The 13,658-nt window shown below is 37.6% G+C and overlaps 1 protein-coding gene across 3 annotated transcripts in view; it reads left to right on the top strand.

Annotated features, from left to right (window-relative positions):
* The window catches only part of LOC110352209 (uncharacterized), a 218,199-nt gene that overhangs the window by 195,494 nt on the left and 9,047 nt on the right, over positions 1-13,658 (top strand). For all 3 annotated transcript variants that reach the window (XM_072033095.1, XM_072033096.1, XM_072033097.1), the window contains one exon: positions 11,150-11,356. In XM_072033095.1, the coding sequence (XP_071889196.1) occupies positions 11,150-11,356 (207 nt within the window). The remainder of the gene's footprint in view (positions 1-11,149; positions 11,357-13,658) is intronic.

Below are 13,658 nucleotides of genomic sequence, written 5' to 3'. Positions count from 1 at the left end.
ACAGCAGCCTATTTTTATTTTTTTTTTAATTCTGTTTATCCTAAACTGAATCAGCTTACATTCACTCAGGCCAAATAATTTTCAGTGGTCAGCTTTCTTATAATGCCTTCACTATGTAATAAAAATCTAGTAGAAAACAGCAACACCTCTCATTAGTTCTGTGAGTGGAGGAGGAACCTGTCACCTATTAAGCTATCAGAATTAAAACTAAATCATTAGGGAGTAAACAGTTATCTTCCTTTTCAGTATTTGCTCTCTGATGTAATGAGGACGGTGTGCTGACATACTGCTTACATTGTTTACACAATTTACAGAAGGAGTCACTACCCAAGCAGAGCAAAAACTAAACACTGGTATAAGATTTTGTTAAAATCCAGACTTTGTTTTGCTCATGTTGCCAACCCAACATCCTGCCGTGGTGTGTCTTTGCTATTGTAGTCTTTTACAGACTGAGCCGCTATTTAATAGATTAATTAAAGACTATGCAAAGTAATTTATTTGTGTTTCTTTCCCACGCTTTACTCTTCATAGCTTGTGATGTACTTCTTGTGGCAGTGTATGAGTGGTCTGTAAGGAAATGAGAATACCTTTCCCTCGGTCATGGGCTGAGGACTTTTGTGAATCGCTTAAGTGGTGCCAGTTGTGCTATCCCAGTCCACGTCTCTCCTGGGGCTCCCTTCTCCTGCCCCACATGTGACTGCTCATCAGTGCTCCCAGGGAATTTCATCCAGCCTACAGCCTGACTCCTGTAAGTTCTTGAATGACTCCCAAAGGAGAGGAGTATCATTGATTAATTGCCCCAGCAGTAGCAAACTTATCTTAGCTGCTGTGTTTTCAGCTGCAGTTCTGGGTTGTTCAAAGGTACTCCAAGCTGGTGCTGTGGAGAGTATCTGTAGGAATGGAATGTATACACATTGCGGATCTCCTGTCACTTGTTCTCAGTCTAGGAGGACAGATGTGTGCAGCAAAAAACTTTCTGCTTCACAGAATTGGACTTCCCGTTTTAAGTTGTGTCTGAGGTTCAACCAGATGCCCTGGGAGGGAAGATAGTATATAGTACTTCTTTGTCTGTGCCAAAAGTAACATTGTCCTCCTACCAGAAAGCATGGTCACCATATTCGAAGTAATGGGAGGAAACTGGGACAGTAACTGTTCCTGAAGGTTATTAAGATGCTGTGTTCAGGGAACATATAGTTTATAAGTGGATCTTACTATGAGTAATATTTCCTAATTAACCACAGGGATGCATGAGCTTTGCAGACTGAGCATAGGAAATGTCCCAGGTCTGGTTTTAATCAAATTTATGTTGTTGTGAATTGCTTGCTTTTTCAAAAATGTTACAGGGGTAGCCAGTCTTAAGAGTTTCCCAGGGGGCATGAATATACTTCCAGTCATGTCCATATAACATCTCTGGAGCTGTACCTGCGTTTCTTAGGAAAAGATTTTACATAATTAGAGCATGCTTCTGAGTGGACAAAGGAATGGTGGATGATTTCATTACTGCTTTAGATCTCCTTTTAGGCTTTTTAAGCTTGTTGGGGGCTGTCCTTCCAGTCCATGTAGACCCTGGTGGGTCATGAATCTGGAAACTGCACTTGGATGCAGTTGAGAATGGATTTGTAATAATAAAAACCTTCAGCTCTTGAAAAAAAGTTTTATGAAATACTCCCTAATGGAAAATACTTCTTTTTTGTGTGTGGATCAGGCTAGGCTGTTGCTTTGTAGACATACACAAGCACACTAGTGAAGAACGTGGGAGCTGTCACTGTATGCTCTGGGTGTTGAATGTTGTAGGAATAGTAGTGTAGACAAGAACAGGGCAAGCTGTGTGCTAGTACAGCTGAAAGTATCGAGGAGGGAACAAAAATTGCTTTGTGGCTACCAAATTATTTTGGGTCAGATGAAGGCTATGTGTCAATGGACCTCACAGACAAGTCCAACACAATACAAGAAAGAGCAGCAATTAAGCAGAGATAATACATGAGAGGGTGTGTCTAGTATGCATTTTGTTCATGGCAAATCTACATAAATATTCGCATTACATCTGGGAGTTGGATAATGTTCTTCTGGCTTGTGCCTAATTCACCACCAAAAAAATGCTGGTCATTGTGTGACCTAGGGAGTATCTAATCTAAATACATTTACAATAATTGAAAACTTTAAAAAGTTGTGCTGAAGTTTTTCAGTGTTAAAAATAAAATCAGCTGCTGTCTGATAGCATCCTGAATATAATAAATAAGTTTTTTGATAAGTATTAACAATAATGTGTGTATATGTTTACATGTTAGATTGACATGGGGGGAGGGAGGGGGGAAGATTCTAATATGACTAGTAAATTTGGTAATTTTGACCAAAAGTAAAGATTTCCAAGACTAATCTATCACATTCATCTAGTCAGTGCGCTATTGAAGTGTCTGGCAAGATCAGGTTTGTTTGTTCTTGAATTGCAGTAGAGTTGTCTTTTTGTTCCACATGGTGGTTCTCATAGTACCTAGCACAAGCCAGGTCTCAGCCCACAGCTGTGACGTGGGAACACTACTGTAGAGTAAACAGAAAACACAATATTAGGGGTAGGATGGTCATGGCTTTGGGCTATACAACAACTGTCATTGCTATAGGAAGCTTTATGGTCTGAGAAGGTAAAGCAGACAGTGCAGAAGTCTTGACTGAGAGAAATATCCAGCAAAGGGCCCATGCCATGACATTGCAGGTTGCCACCTCCTTCCTCTCAAAAAATTAAAAAAAAAATAAATAAATAAACATAATAAAAAAAAAATGCAACAAGCACTTTTCCCACTTACTGGCATTTGGGGGTGAATGGTGAATTAGAAGTCCACATGATCTTGCCCTGGATCTACTGATTGAACCAGACATCAACATCTGTATGTTTATGCAGCTATGCCAATGCACCAATATTGTGAGGAGCTTGTGTAGTGGGCACCTGCTGAGCCAAAGATTTGAGATGAATAGCACCCATATTGATTTGTCTATAATGGAGTGGAAAAGAAAAATGTCCAGGTTTTGTTGCAGGTATTTTCATGGGGTATTAAATTGGTGGATTAGTTGCAAACAGCAGTACTGATAAAGTCTCCTGTCCATCTTGATGGTTGGGCCTTTCTATTAAAATGACACATAAATAACCTATTATGTCCCCCACCCATGGAAATTCAAATGCACCTGTCAAATTGATAAAGCACTTGCCTGGAGGGAAGCATTGTTTACATTTTCACTCCATTCTTCAGAAAAAGTGAGATTCTAATTATTTCTCCCACTGTAAATTAATGCTGACTATGATGGTTAGCGTATCTCTGTATTGTTATATCTGTGCAAAAGTTAAATAATAGAAATGATCCATCATGTATTATGCAATGTGCATTTTCACAACAGGCTTCCCTCTGATCTTATTACGCCTTTCTTCATAAATACTTACTTTTTTTTCCCCAACAGCTAGGGGAATCTTTGTTGATTGCTGGTTCAGAAGTTGAAATATGTCCTGTGTGAAAAGGAAAATACGATTTACGTGTTTATCAGATGCTAAACTCTGCTATCTTCCAAGGAGGAAAAAATAAGGATATAAAAGTACACTCCGTTAATAATAAGATTCATTATAATAGACAATTGGTCACAGTACACTAAACCATTTTCCTCCAAACCAAGCACATCAAATTCAATACTGCGATGCAATTGTTTCTGCATAAGTTGCATGGTTACTTCTGATTCAGGAAGGGCAAACCAGCTGAGGTGAAATCAGATGTGAATAGAGTCTTTCTTCCAAATGTGTAATCACACCACACTTTTGCCCAAGACTTGAACCTGAACCATAAACCATTTGTTAGGGTTTCAAGCAGTTGTTTTTTTACTATTATTGGTAATAATTTATTTTTTGTGTGTGTACTTCATGGGCTCTGCCTAAATGAAGACAGAACTCCTGAAAAATCAGAAAGGGAGCTGTTCTAGCAACACTTGTGACTGTGCTACAAGTGGGAAATATTATTGTCAGAAGTATTTTTGTTATCTGGTTTCTCAACTCAGGCAGGGAAAAAGATACTGCTTAGAGGTTCTTGGTATGCTCACAGAGCCCCAGGAGGCAGCCTGATCTTGCAAGTTTTCTGACAAGTTTTGCAGATCCAACTGGTTTGCATACCTCATTGAAGGCTTATGCAAACCACCCAGAACCTTTGACCCTTTGTCTGCTTACCACAGTGGATTTCTGTATTTCCAGAGAAGCATCAGTGCCAGGCATGGTTAAAATATTTGTGAGATTCAAAAAATAAAACCATACTGCAGAAAAAAAGAAAGAGTAAGCTCACAATAAGAAAATGCCTTTGCCACTGAGGCACTTTTGGACTAGACTCTCTTAAGCTTGCAATTAGGCTGCTGGCCATATGGAGGCAGAATAAAAGAGCCTTGGGGAGAGGATGAGTTGGGGTTAGTGGGGAATGCCAGTATGGACCACAAAGGAAGACCAAGCTCTTTCATTGTACCTGACCTTTTTCTCTTTTTCATTATTTTATTTCCCTTCTTGTCTACAATGAAACCAGCATTTGTTTTATTGCCATAGTACATCAAATTTGTAGAGAAATATGCCAGGCCCTTCTAATGCAGTGTCCCTGCTGCCTGGAAGAAAGTTGCAAAATTGTTTTCCTCTAGTTTTCTTTCCAAGACTTGCCTCTGCAGTGATGCCTGCAAGAAGGCAGCTAATTACAGGTGATTTGGGGGAAATACAGATGATTTAGGGAAAGTTAAAGCAAATACGTACATGTGTTAATACAGCTACTGATTTGATCTTGCTGCATGTTATCTCCTTGTTCTTGGGAGCAGTCCACTTCTACCTGTTTGCACAGCAGCTAGAGCAATGGGGCCACAGTGCAAACAAAAGTTTCTAGATGTCTCTGTACTAAATCTGTTTGCTAATAATTAATAGTCATGTTGAAGTAGTCAGTACGCTCATTAGAACTACTGAAAGATCAGAAAGAAATGACAGTATTTCTAAGCAGAAGGCATGTTTGTTTAATCAGAAGTGTTGAAATTTGCTTTCTTTTTTCACCTTTTTCTTAGTCCTCTTTCATCTGCCTGAAAACACAGCTGGCTCTGAGAAGGCAAATTAAGAAAATTATTCTGATTCTTACAAAAAACTTACAGCAATTTTGTTATTGTCAGAAAAATATTAAAAAATAAACAAAAAATCTATTTAAAACCCAGACTTAGGTATTCAACAAAACACACCCTGCACAAGAGTGCAACTTACATTGTGTTCTATCCCACTGGCCCAAGGGCACACAATCCTGCCTTCTTCACAGGAGAATATTTCCTGCAGCTGAAGAAGATGCAGCTAGAAGCCAACAGTCTAAGTTGTGTTTAAGTTTTAAGTTCTCCACTAATTTGCTGCCCATGAAATGTCCCAGATTTAAAAATGTTCTATAGCTGCCAGGAACAGTTCTTTCCATCTGAAATAATTCACAGGTGAGTAAAAGCATGCTTATATCCAGACATACATCTTACATGCACCTGGTCTTGGACATGGTGAAGGAAATCTGTGAACATAGTTTTATTTCTTTCAACTACCTTAGAAGTTAGACTACTTACTCTATATTTAATCTGTTCCAAACAGTAAATATTTAACATACAATGTTCATTGTAAATAGGTTAATCAACAAGCTTAGCTCTTTTGTTTTCTGTTTACAGATTCTTTTTGAACCACATTATTTTTCTACAGATCTGTCAGGGTGTTTTTTTTTTTGTTGTTGTTGCTGTTGTTTTTTGTTTTTCAAAAAATTTTGCAGAATGTCTTGTGTGGGCTTATTTTATCCCATAAGATGAACTGCGCTGTCAATCTATTTACTATTTGTTGTTTTTAGTGTATGTTTGGTCACCAAAGTCATATAGTATTATTTCTGCTTTCTGACTACATTACGTTTGTAAACAGATGAGTAATGAATAGCAAACGTTGATGAGCAGATAATGAACAACAGACACTCTTATTTACACAGATATGCCCTTGTATGCATTAAATTCTGACTTCCATAGGGAAAACAGCATTTCCTAAACACTTGTGTATATAAAATCCTGTCTGAAGTTACTGAAGATGCTTTCTAAAGTAACTGATTCCAGCATCCCTTATAAATTTGGGAAATGAGGCATGGAGAGAGATTTTCTCTTACCCATCTGAACCAAGTCTATTCTGGGCTTGGAATAGAGTAGGATTCTCTGGAATAGAAAGGGAATGCATTTTATCTTTTTTCCTTAGGGCAAATGAATGGACAAAGGCACTGCTATACACAAGGAAATACAAAAAAGCTACAGCCTTTAATTTTCACTCACCTTGTGCTCAGACAAGGCTTTTGCTGAACTGAGCATCAGTTCTTGACTTAAGTCTTGGGATTACCTTTTTCAAATTTATTGTTGTTTGGAAGAGTCTGTTTCTGTATTTGTATATTATTTGTAGATGGCTCAAGTGTGGAGAATTAAAACCATGTAAGATTTAGATCTGAAATGATCGGATGGTAAGCAGCAGGCTGTACTAGTGGTGGGTGCACTGTGGCTAAAAGTATGTGACTGTGCTTTGTCATATCTAAACACAGGAGATCAAAATTGTCCCCTATAAAAAATTTGTATCACTGTCCATTTGGACATATCCAGAAACATGATGCTATCACAATTCAGAGACAAACAAACAAAAAAATCCTTTGCTGTTTCTTAGTGTTATAATGCTAAGCAGCTTGCCATAAATCTATTCTGGGTTTTCTCCTCAGTTGTTTACAAAGAGGTTTTTCTCTGTATATGGTTATTTTCATCATTCAGTCTGTCCATGTCAGTTTATTAAATAAATCAGGAAAGACTGTAACAACAATGCTTCAGGCATTCATAATTTGACTGAAATAAACAATTCCCAGACACTATTGGTCCATTATGTTAGTCCATTATGTTCACAGATAGAAAGATTTAGAAACAAGTTATCTGTCTGGAGAGTTACTACAGACAGTTGTAGGGGGGGATATTGCACTGCTTCAAAAGCACTTGCTGTAGATCTGGCTCTTTAGACTCAGGGGTAAGAGAGGTTGCTAAGTGATGCACTTGTGCCTGGCATAAACCCTTTGCCAGCAGGAGACTAAAGACATTCAGTAACCCAAGATATCTGCACACTTCATTGTAGTTCCAGGCACAAGAGCATATAATATTGCCCCACCAAAATACACTATATATATATTTAAGCACATGCATGCATGTATTCGTACATGTGAGGATTAAATAGGGGAGATGTACTGGTGTAACTGGTCATGACTTCTTCATGATGATATGCTTTCTTGGCAGTTGTAATAGTTCCTATTGTTTGTGCCTTTCTCCTCGTGCTTTCCATTTCTCCATTTTTGTGATTTATTTGAACCAAAATATTTTTTGCTTCTTGTAAGCACCCCAGCCTTCCCATGATGGCTTGGAAAATTTCGCCACTGGTACAGCCAGTTAAGTGTAAAGTTCAGAGGTAGCCTGACCCGGATCTGGATACAGCCAATATACATTTGACATGGGCAGCAAGGGTATTTTAGGCATTTTAACATAAGCTTGCATGTACAAAATAGTTCTTATTTTCAGTTACAAGATTTTTAGAAAAAGCAACAGGGTTTGCAGTACTTAGGGGGTGCTGAGCTTCCCTCAAAGGCTAATATTAGCCAGCTTTTTTTTTTTTTTTTCAATTGTAGAACTACACTGGTTTAACGAAGATTGCCTCCAGGACAGCAATTCCCATATTTACAACTGTTACAACAGAAAATGTACTTACCATGTTTATGAAAGTTATTTGAAGTAAATACAGCACCCTCGACTTTTGATGTCTTTTTTTTTTTTTTTTCTCCATAATTTCATCACTTTTGCTCTTTTGCCTAAAGTTAACAGCTTGTAACTTTTGCTAATTATTTGTCGTGACCAGCTTGCAGTTCTGCCCATTCTCAGCTGGTTGGTTTGGTCCGTATTGCTTATTCTATGTCTTTTCTTTGAATGCTGCTTTCAAGCATTCTTCACACATTTTACAATGTATGAGACTGGAATTGATTCACATGATATTGTTAATGTTAGTGCTGTAAGCAGTTAAGAATCAGTACCAATCACAGTAAAGCATTTAGACACTCATGGATATGTATATTTCTCAAATTTTTAAGAATTACTTGAATAAATAATAAAAATATTTTTTATGACATTGAACTCCAGTCTTCCTCACTTTTCTACTGTAGCTGAGGTAATCTGAGAAATTTTTTTCTTTTTTTTTTTTTTTTCCAAAAGCCATTGTATAATAGAAAAGCTCATGATAACTCTAAAACTTTAGCATCCCATTTTCTGCATCCTGACTTTGGAAATATTAGTACTAATTTGCTGGGTATCATGTGTGCAATATAGTTATAAATATATATTTATTAATATATTTGTATTTAAAATGATAACGTCCTACTTCAGGAACATTATTTCTATACACTTAATATGGCATGATATGTAACAAAATAAATTTGTATTTATACTTACAAATATATTTTTTTGCTTTTGCACTAGGTTATATACTATAACTTCCAAAAGGTGATATAATTTACCTTCTTTGTATGAGAAGCATGTTGTATTCCTTTAAAAGTCTTTGTATTTTTACGTCACACTGTACGCTAAAGGAGCAGTGATTGAAATCATTGTTGTCAAAGAAGAATGTATTAAAATTATTAATAAGACTTTAACCCACATGAGACTTACTAAATCATCTGATCTGACCTAAATTTATGACCCTTCCTCCCAGTTCTTTTCATTGCGTACTTGCACAAAGATGTGAGGATGGAAAGGTGAAAAAAAAATTACAATAAAGACCAGTGAAAAGACAATAAAATATCAGAAAAGACAATAAAAGACCAGTTAAATCTACATAACATTTTGAGATATAATACAAACAAATAAACTATAAGGGCAATCACATCAGACCTCATTTCAAGCTGAACTATTATAAAGCGATTAACAGCCTCACACTCCTGCTTTAATTAAGTTATGTTGTGAAATAGTCAGCATTTGAACCTGTTCTGGCCTGCCTCTTTTATCTTTGAATTACCATCCTTAATGTGTTTTTCTGCTGAAAGATGAATTTCATTTAAGGATTACTGTACACTGTTCTGGCATTTTGTGGTTTCTTGTCAGCCCTTGTGAATCTAGATCATAGCTAACTTCAGTTCCTCTGACATGTCCTATATGCACAGTCTCTTGACTAGCCTGTCTCAGTAGATTTATTAACTCATATTGTATTCCTGTGGAAATGAGTGGACATTTTTGATTAACTTAATGATAGAGATTTCAGATGACAGCAGAGTTTACTTTTGGAGCTTACTTCAGGTTATGTAGGCCACTGCAGCTCTCTAGCGACCTATCACTTCACAGAAACACATTTTGAAAGTTTCAAGGCAGTGGACATCTCTCTACTGAATACTTTAGGATGGTTTTAGCAAGGAGGGACTTTAAATGGTCCTTCAGACCAAGGGAGTCTAAATCCAGTCCCAGTTCAATATCATGGTGGCTGCTCTTTCCTTTCCTGGGGTTGATTTCTGGTCATTGTATGTGCCTGCATATTGCTGAACATGCCATCAGAAAAAAATCATGGTACTGGATAACTTTGAGAAAGGTACGAGTCAAGTGTTCCATTTACCATTCTCACCATGCCTTGCCTGGACTAGGGTGATGCAACTTAGCATGGCATCATCAGTTTTGGTGGTGATTTTTCACTCTCAGTTGTCTCACAATCAGGCTGTGCTTTCAGGGAGAAGAGTGTGCAAATCAGTATGGTTAAGTTCTCTTAGCTAATTATATAAATGTCCTTAGAGGGAGCTCACCAGACCTGAAATGTGTCAAGAGGCGGGGGGGATTTGTCTGACTCCTTGTTACCCTACTGATCCATCTGCTATTGAGGTGGGTGGCAAGGCACAGGTTCCTGATGCTGTATCTGTTCCCATATGGATATAGTACCACAGGGTTGGCAGACAAAACTAGGAACTCATAAAGGAGACTCTCACCCCAGCAAAGGGCAAGGTTTGAACAACTTAGAGTTGGCTTCTAACATGGTAATCACATGCTGCAAATTACACGCAGCTCTGACACTTACTGAAAATACTGGTGGTTATTTATTTATTTATTTGAGTGAAGGTAGTCAAAAGTCCCTGCTGGTGAAAATCATGGCCCCCAGTTGCAGCTGAAATGGACAAAACAGTTGCAGAGAAGGATGCAGTGTTCACAGTGAACCAATCCCTTCCTACTGTAAACTGGAGTGGTGTCTCATGGGGAAAAAAGAGTTATACTAAGGTTTCCCTTGCAAAAGTGAAGGGTTAAAACACTTACTTTTGAGTGGGAGTATAAAAAGAAATGCTGCTCTTTATCAGTTCTAGTTAAGGATATGAGGTGCTTAAACTGTGTGCTGTGTTCAAGATGAAATTTTGAATTATGCTCAGCCTGCATACCGAATTAACATGGAAATGGTTAAATGGAAGTTCTGACTGACACAAGAAGGTACGAAACCTACCCAAGCAAACGTGTTTACAGCTAGACAGGAAACTAGGTAACTGTGTCAATACATCTGCTTTATACAACACACTAAAATACACCTTATTCACTCTTCCTCATCTACAATTCAGTAGCAGCACAAGGTTATTTTAATACTACACAGAGATCAGAGACTAAAAAGTGCTTATGGGTAAAGGAGCAAAGGCTTCTCAAAGAGAGAAAAACAAACACTTGTTCACAAAATTATCAGTAAGATTTTTTTTTTTTTTTTTAAAACAGCATTGCCATTTGATTGTTTAACCTACCCTGCTTGATTTCCCTACTTTTCGTTAATACAGGAGTCAATTACAGCTTCATCTGTGCAGAATTAACTTTATAGAATATACACCAGGGATTTGTCTAGCTCCTCTATTTAGATCTATGTCATAAAAAATCTGTAGTAGAGAACGGTGTGCAAGCCCTGCATATGGTACAGGCTTTGCAGATTTATTGTAAAATCATTTTAAATCGGTGAAGCTCTTGCCAGAAGTTAATTAAATATGTTCCTTTTGTCGGGGGGGGGGGGGGGGGAGGAGGGGGTGGACGACGACTCTGTATGTGTGCGCATGTGTGTGTGTGGGGGGGCCTTCTGTCTCACTAGGTGGCAGTGTATGATTACATCTGGAAGGACCATGCCAGCAAGTCTGGTGTCCCCATCTGTGACCTCCAGCACCAGGATGGAATCTTTGACTCGGCAGCTACCTCAAGAGGTACCACTGTTCACATGTCGGTGTTCACCGTACACCTCAGCGGTTTCCAGCAACTCTACAGACACTTCCTCAGGCTGCCTGATGGGGCTATTGTTGAGGTAGGTCCAAGCAGATTATTTACATCCAGATATTGAAGGCAAAGGCATGCACTTACGAAGTAGGTCAGGGTCAAAGCAGGAAATAGACCCTTCATGAAGTATACACTGAGATCTTCTATAGGAAGACTTCACTCCTAAACAGTATTATAAAATTAATGAGTTAATGCATTTACCATGCAAAGTAATAATTTATTATAGTTTATAGAGTAATTTAAGTGAAATTATGGAAGATATATATTGAAACTACACACAAAAAATATTTTGTAAATATATATTGCTAAGAAACACATAAGGTTATTCTATACAGGAATTATTATATATAAATATACTATGTAAGCAGTGTGCACAGATATGCAACTACAGGTATGGTAGAATTATTTATTTTTTCTTCAGACACAGAGCTGACATACAGTAATCATATGACTTACTGGCCTCTTGCAAGTTTTTGATTGAATCCTGGATGTTGTCATATTTTTAGGCCCACTGTAAGCAGTTTGTGCACTAAAATTCAATGCAGGATGGTAGTTAAAAAATATTGTCTATTACGTGTTTCGTAGACTCCATTTTGTTCCTTGAATTGATGTTTTGTTCCAAGTGCTTAGAAGAGGTTCATTTCCTTGTTGCCTTGAGTTGAGAGACCTTACAAACAAAACAAAACACTGGCATCTAAGAGGAAGAAAAATGAAAGCATATTACTTTATCCACCCAGAGAAGTGGAAGCATCATTTTAGAGGTCTGCTTACTATAGGAAGCCAGCACAAATGGTGTTGAAATACAGATTTTTCAGTTGCTCACTTCTAAATTGAAGTTTCAAGTATATCTTTCCAGAATGCGGAAAAAGTTGCTTCTGCTCCTCTGTTTAATGTTGTGAGGCTGCTTTCTTCATTAAAATATTTTACTGTTAATGTCTTTGCCCTACTTGGCTTTTAAAAGAAAATTTAATTTAAAGGAAACAGTCCTCAAGGAATAATACTGTGCCCCAGGAACTTGTGATTCACCAGAGTGAAGACAGCAGAGTCCTAGAGCTGGCCAAAGAAAACAAGAGAAGGCATGTGGCCTACATGAAGTAGAAATTAATTATTAACACAAAAAAACCTGCAAATCCAGGTCTGTGCCTGAGTTTGTTACCAAAGCTCCTTGTACAAATCATTTGCCAGATTTCTGCTAGAAGGCCTTTTCCCTGTTTTGAGGTCAACAATGCAGCCCCATGCCTACTTCCCACCTGTTACAAATGATAGCTCTGTGCAGAATGTTTTGTCCCAGTTAAGTTCTCAGCTTTTTGGACATCAGGTTTCATCCTCCTTCCTAGTAGGAAGGTCTTCAAGCATGTGTCACCAAGCTTAACTCGATGTACTGGTTCTGTTCATTAATCCTTTCTGTATATCTGTTATTTTCCATATAATTTTATTTTGGTTTCCCAAGTGAGCTTCCCAGAAACTTCCAGCTTCTAAACTGATGCTGATCAGCATCAACAAAGTTAGCACTGTGTAACATGAATGGCTCAAGCCACTTCTTTATAGTTTCCCATATTATACCACAATGCTGTCTTTGCCTAAAATCTGCATGGCTGTGTCTTATGTCAGCATCTTGAAAGATGTTCCTCTAATTTAGGAGATCAATGCATGCTTTGCTGCATTTATATTTGTAGACCTAAATACAATTACAATTCAGAAACATGCTCGACTAATAATTTCAGTAACACTTACATCCTGATCTTACATTTAGCCGATAATGAATGTAATGTTACATTTGTGTGTTTTATGGGTCATGGCTTTCTAATTCAGTCCCTAATTAGGGATGTTTTATAAGTTAATGAGTTTTAAGACTATGCACTCACTAGTGGTAAGTTATATTCCATTTGTACACTGAGAGGAAATTTTAAAAGTCTCCCATTTTCCATATTGCATTGGAATCTCTGTGGGAAAGGTTCCATTTTCTCTCTGGTACAAGAACCAGGGCCTTAGCAAGAACAGAGTGAGAAAAACCCATTGTGGGTCTGTTATGGGGTTTTGTCACTTGCTGCTGTTGCTGCCCTTCAGGAATAATATACATATAAAAAAATAATATATATATATTATTTTTTTTCCTCATATAACTGCAGAATACAAAATGTAATTCAACAACATCTAGGAACTGGGGGTTGCATGAATCTTCTTCCTGCAAAACAGTCCTCCTTTTTAGTACAGTAAGCCACTGAGGGTGAAAATGTAATTATTTCAGTGTAACTTCTTGTTTGTTTGTTCACTTTTATTAAGAAACTCTGAGGACATGTAACTCTGAAGACATTAAAATGAAAAGGCTT

This window comes from Anas platyrhynchos, chromosome 2 (assembly GCF_047663525.1).
Source record: "Anas platyrhynchos isolate ZD024472 breed Pekin duck chromosome 2, IASCAAS_PekinDuck_T2T, whole genome shotgun sequence".
Lineage (NCBI taxonomy): Eukaryota > Metazoa > Chordata > Aves > Anseriformes > Anatidae > Anas > Anas platyrhynchos.
This window is presented reverse-complemented; position numbering and strand designations above follow the sequence as displayed.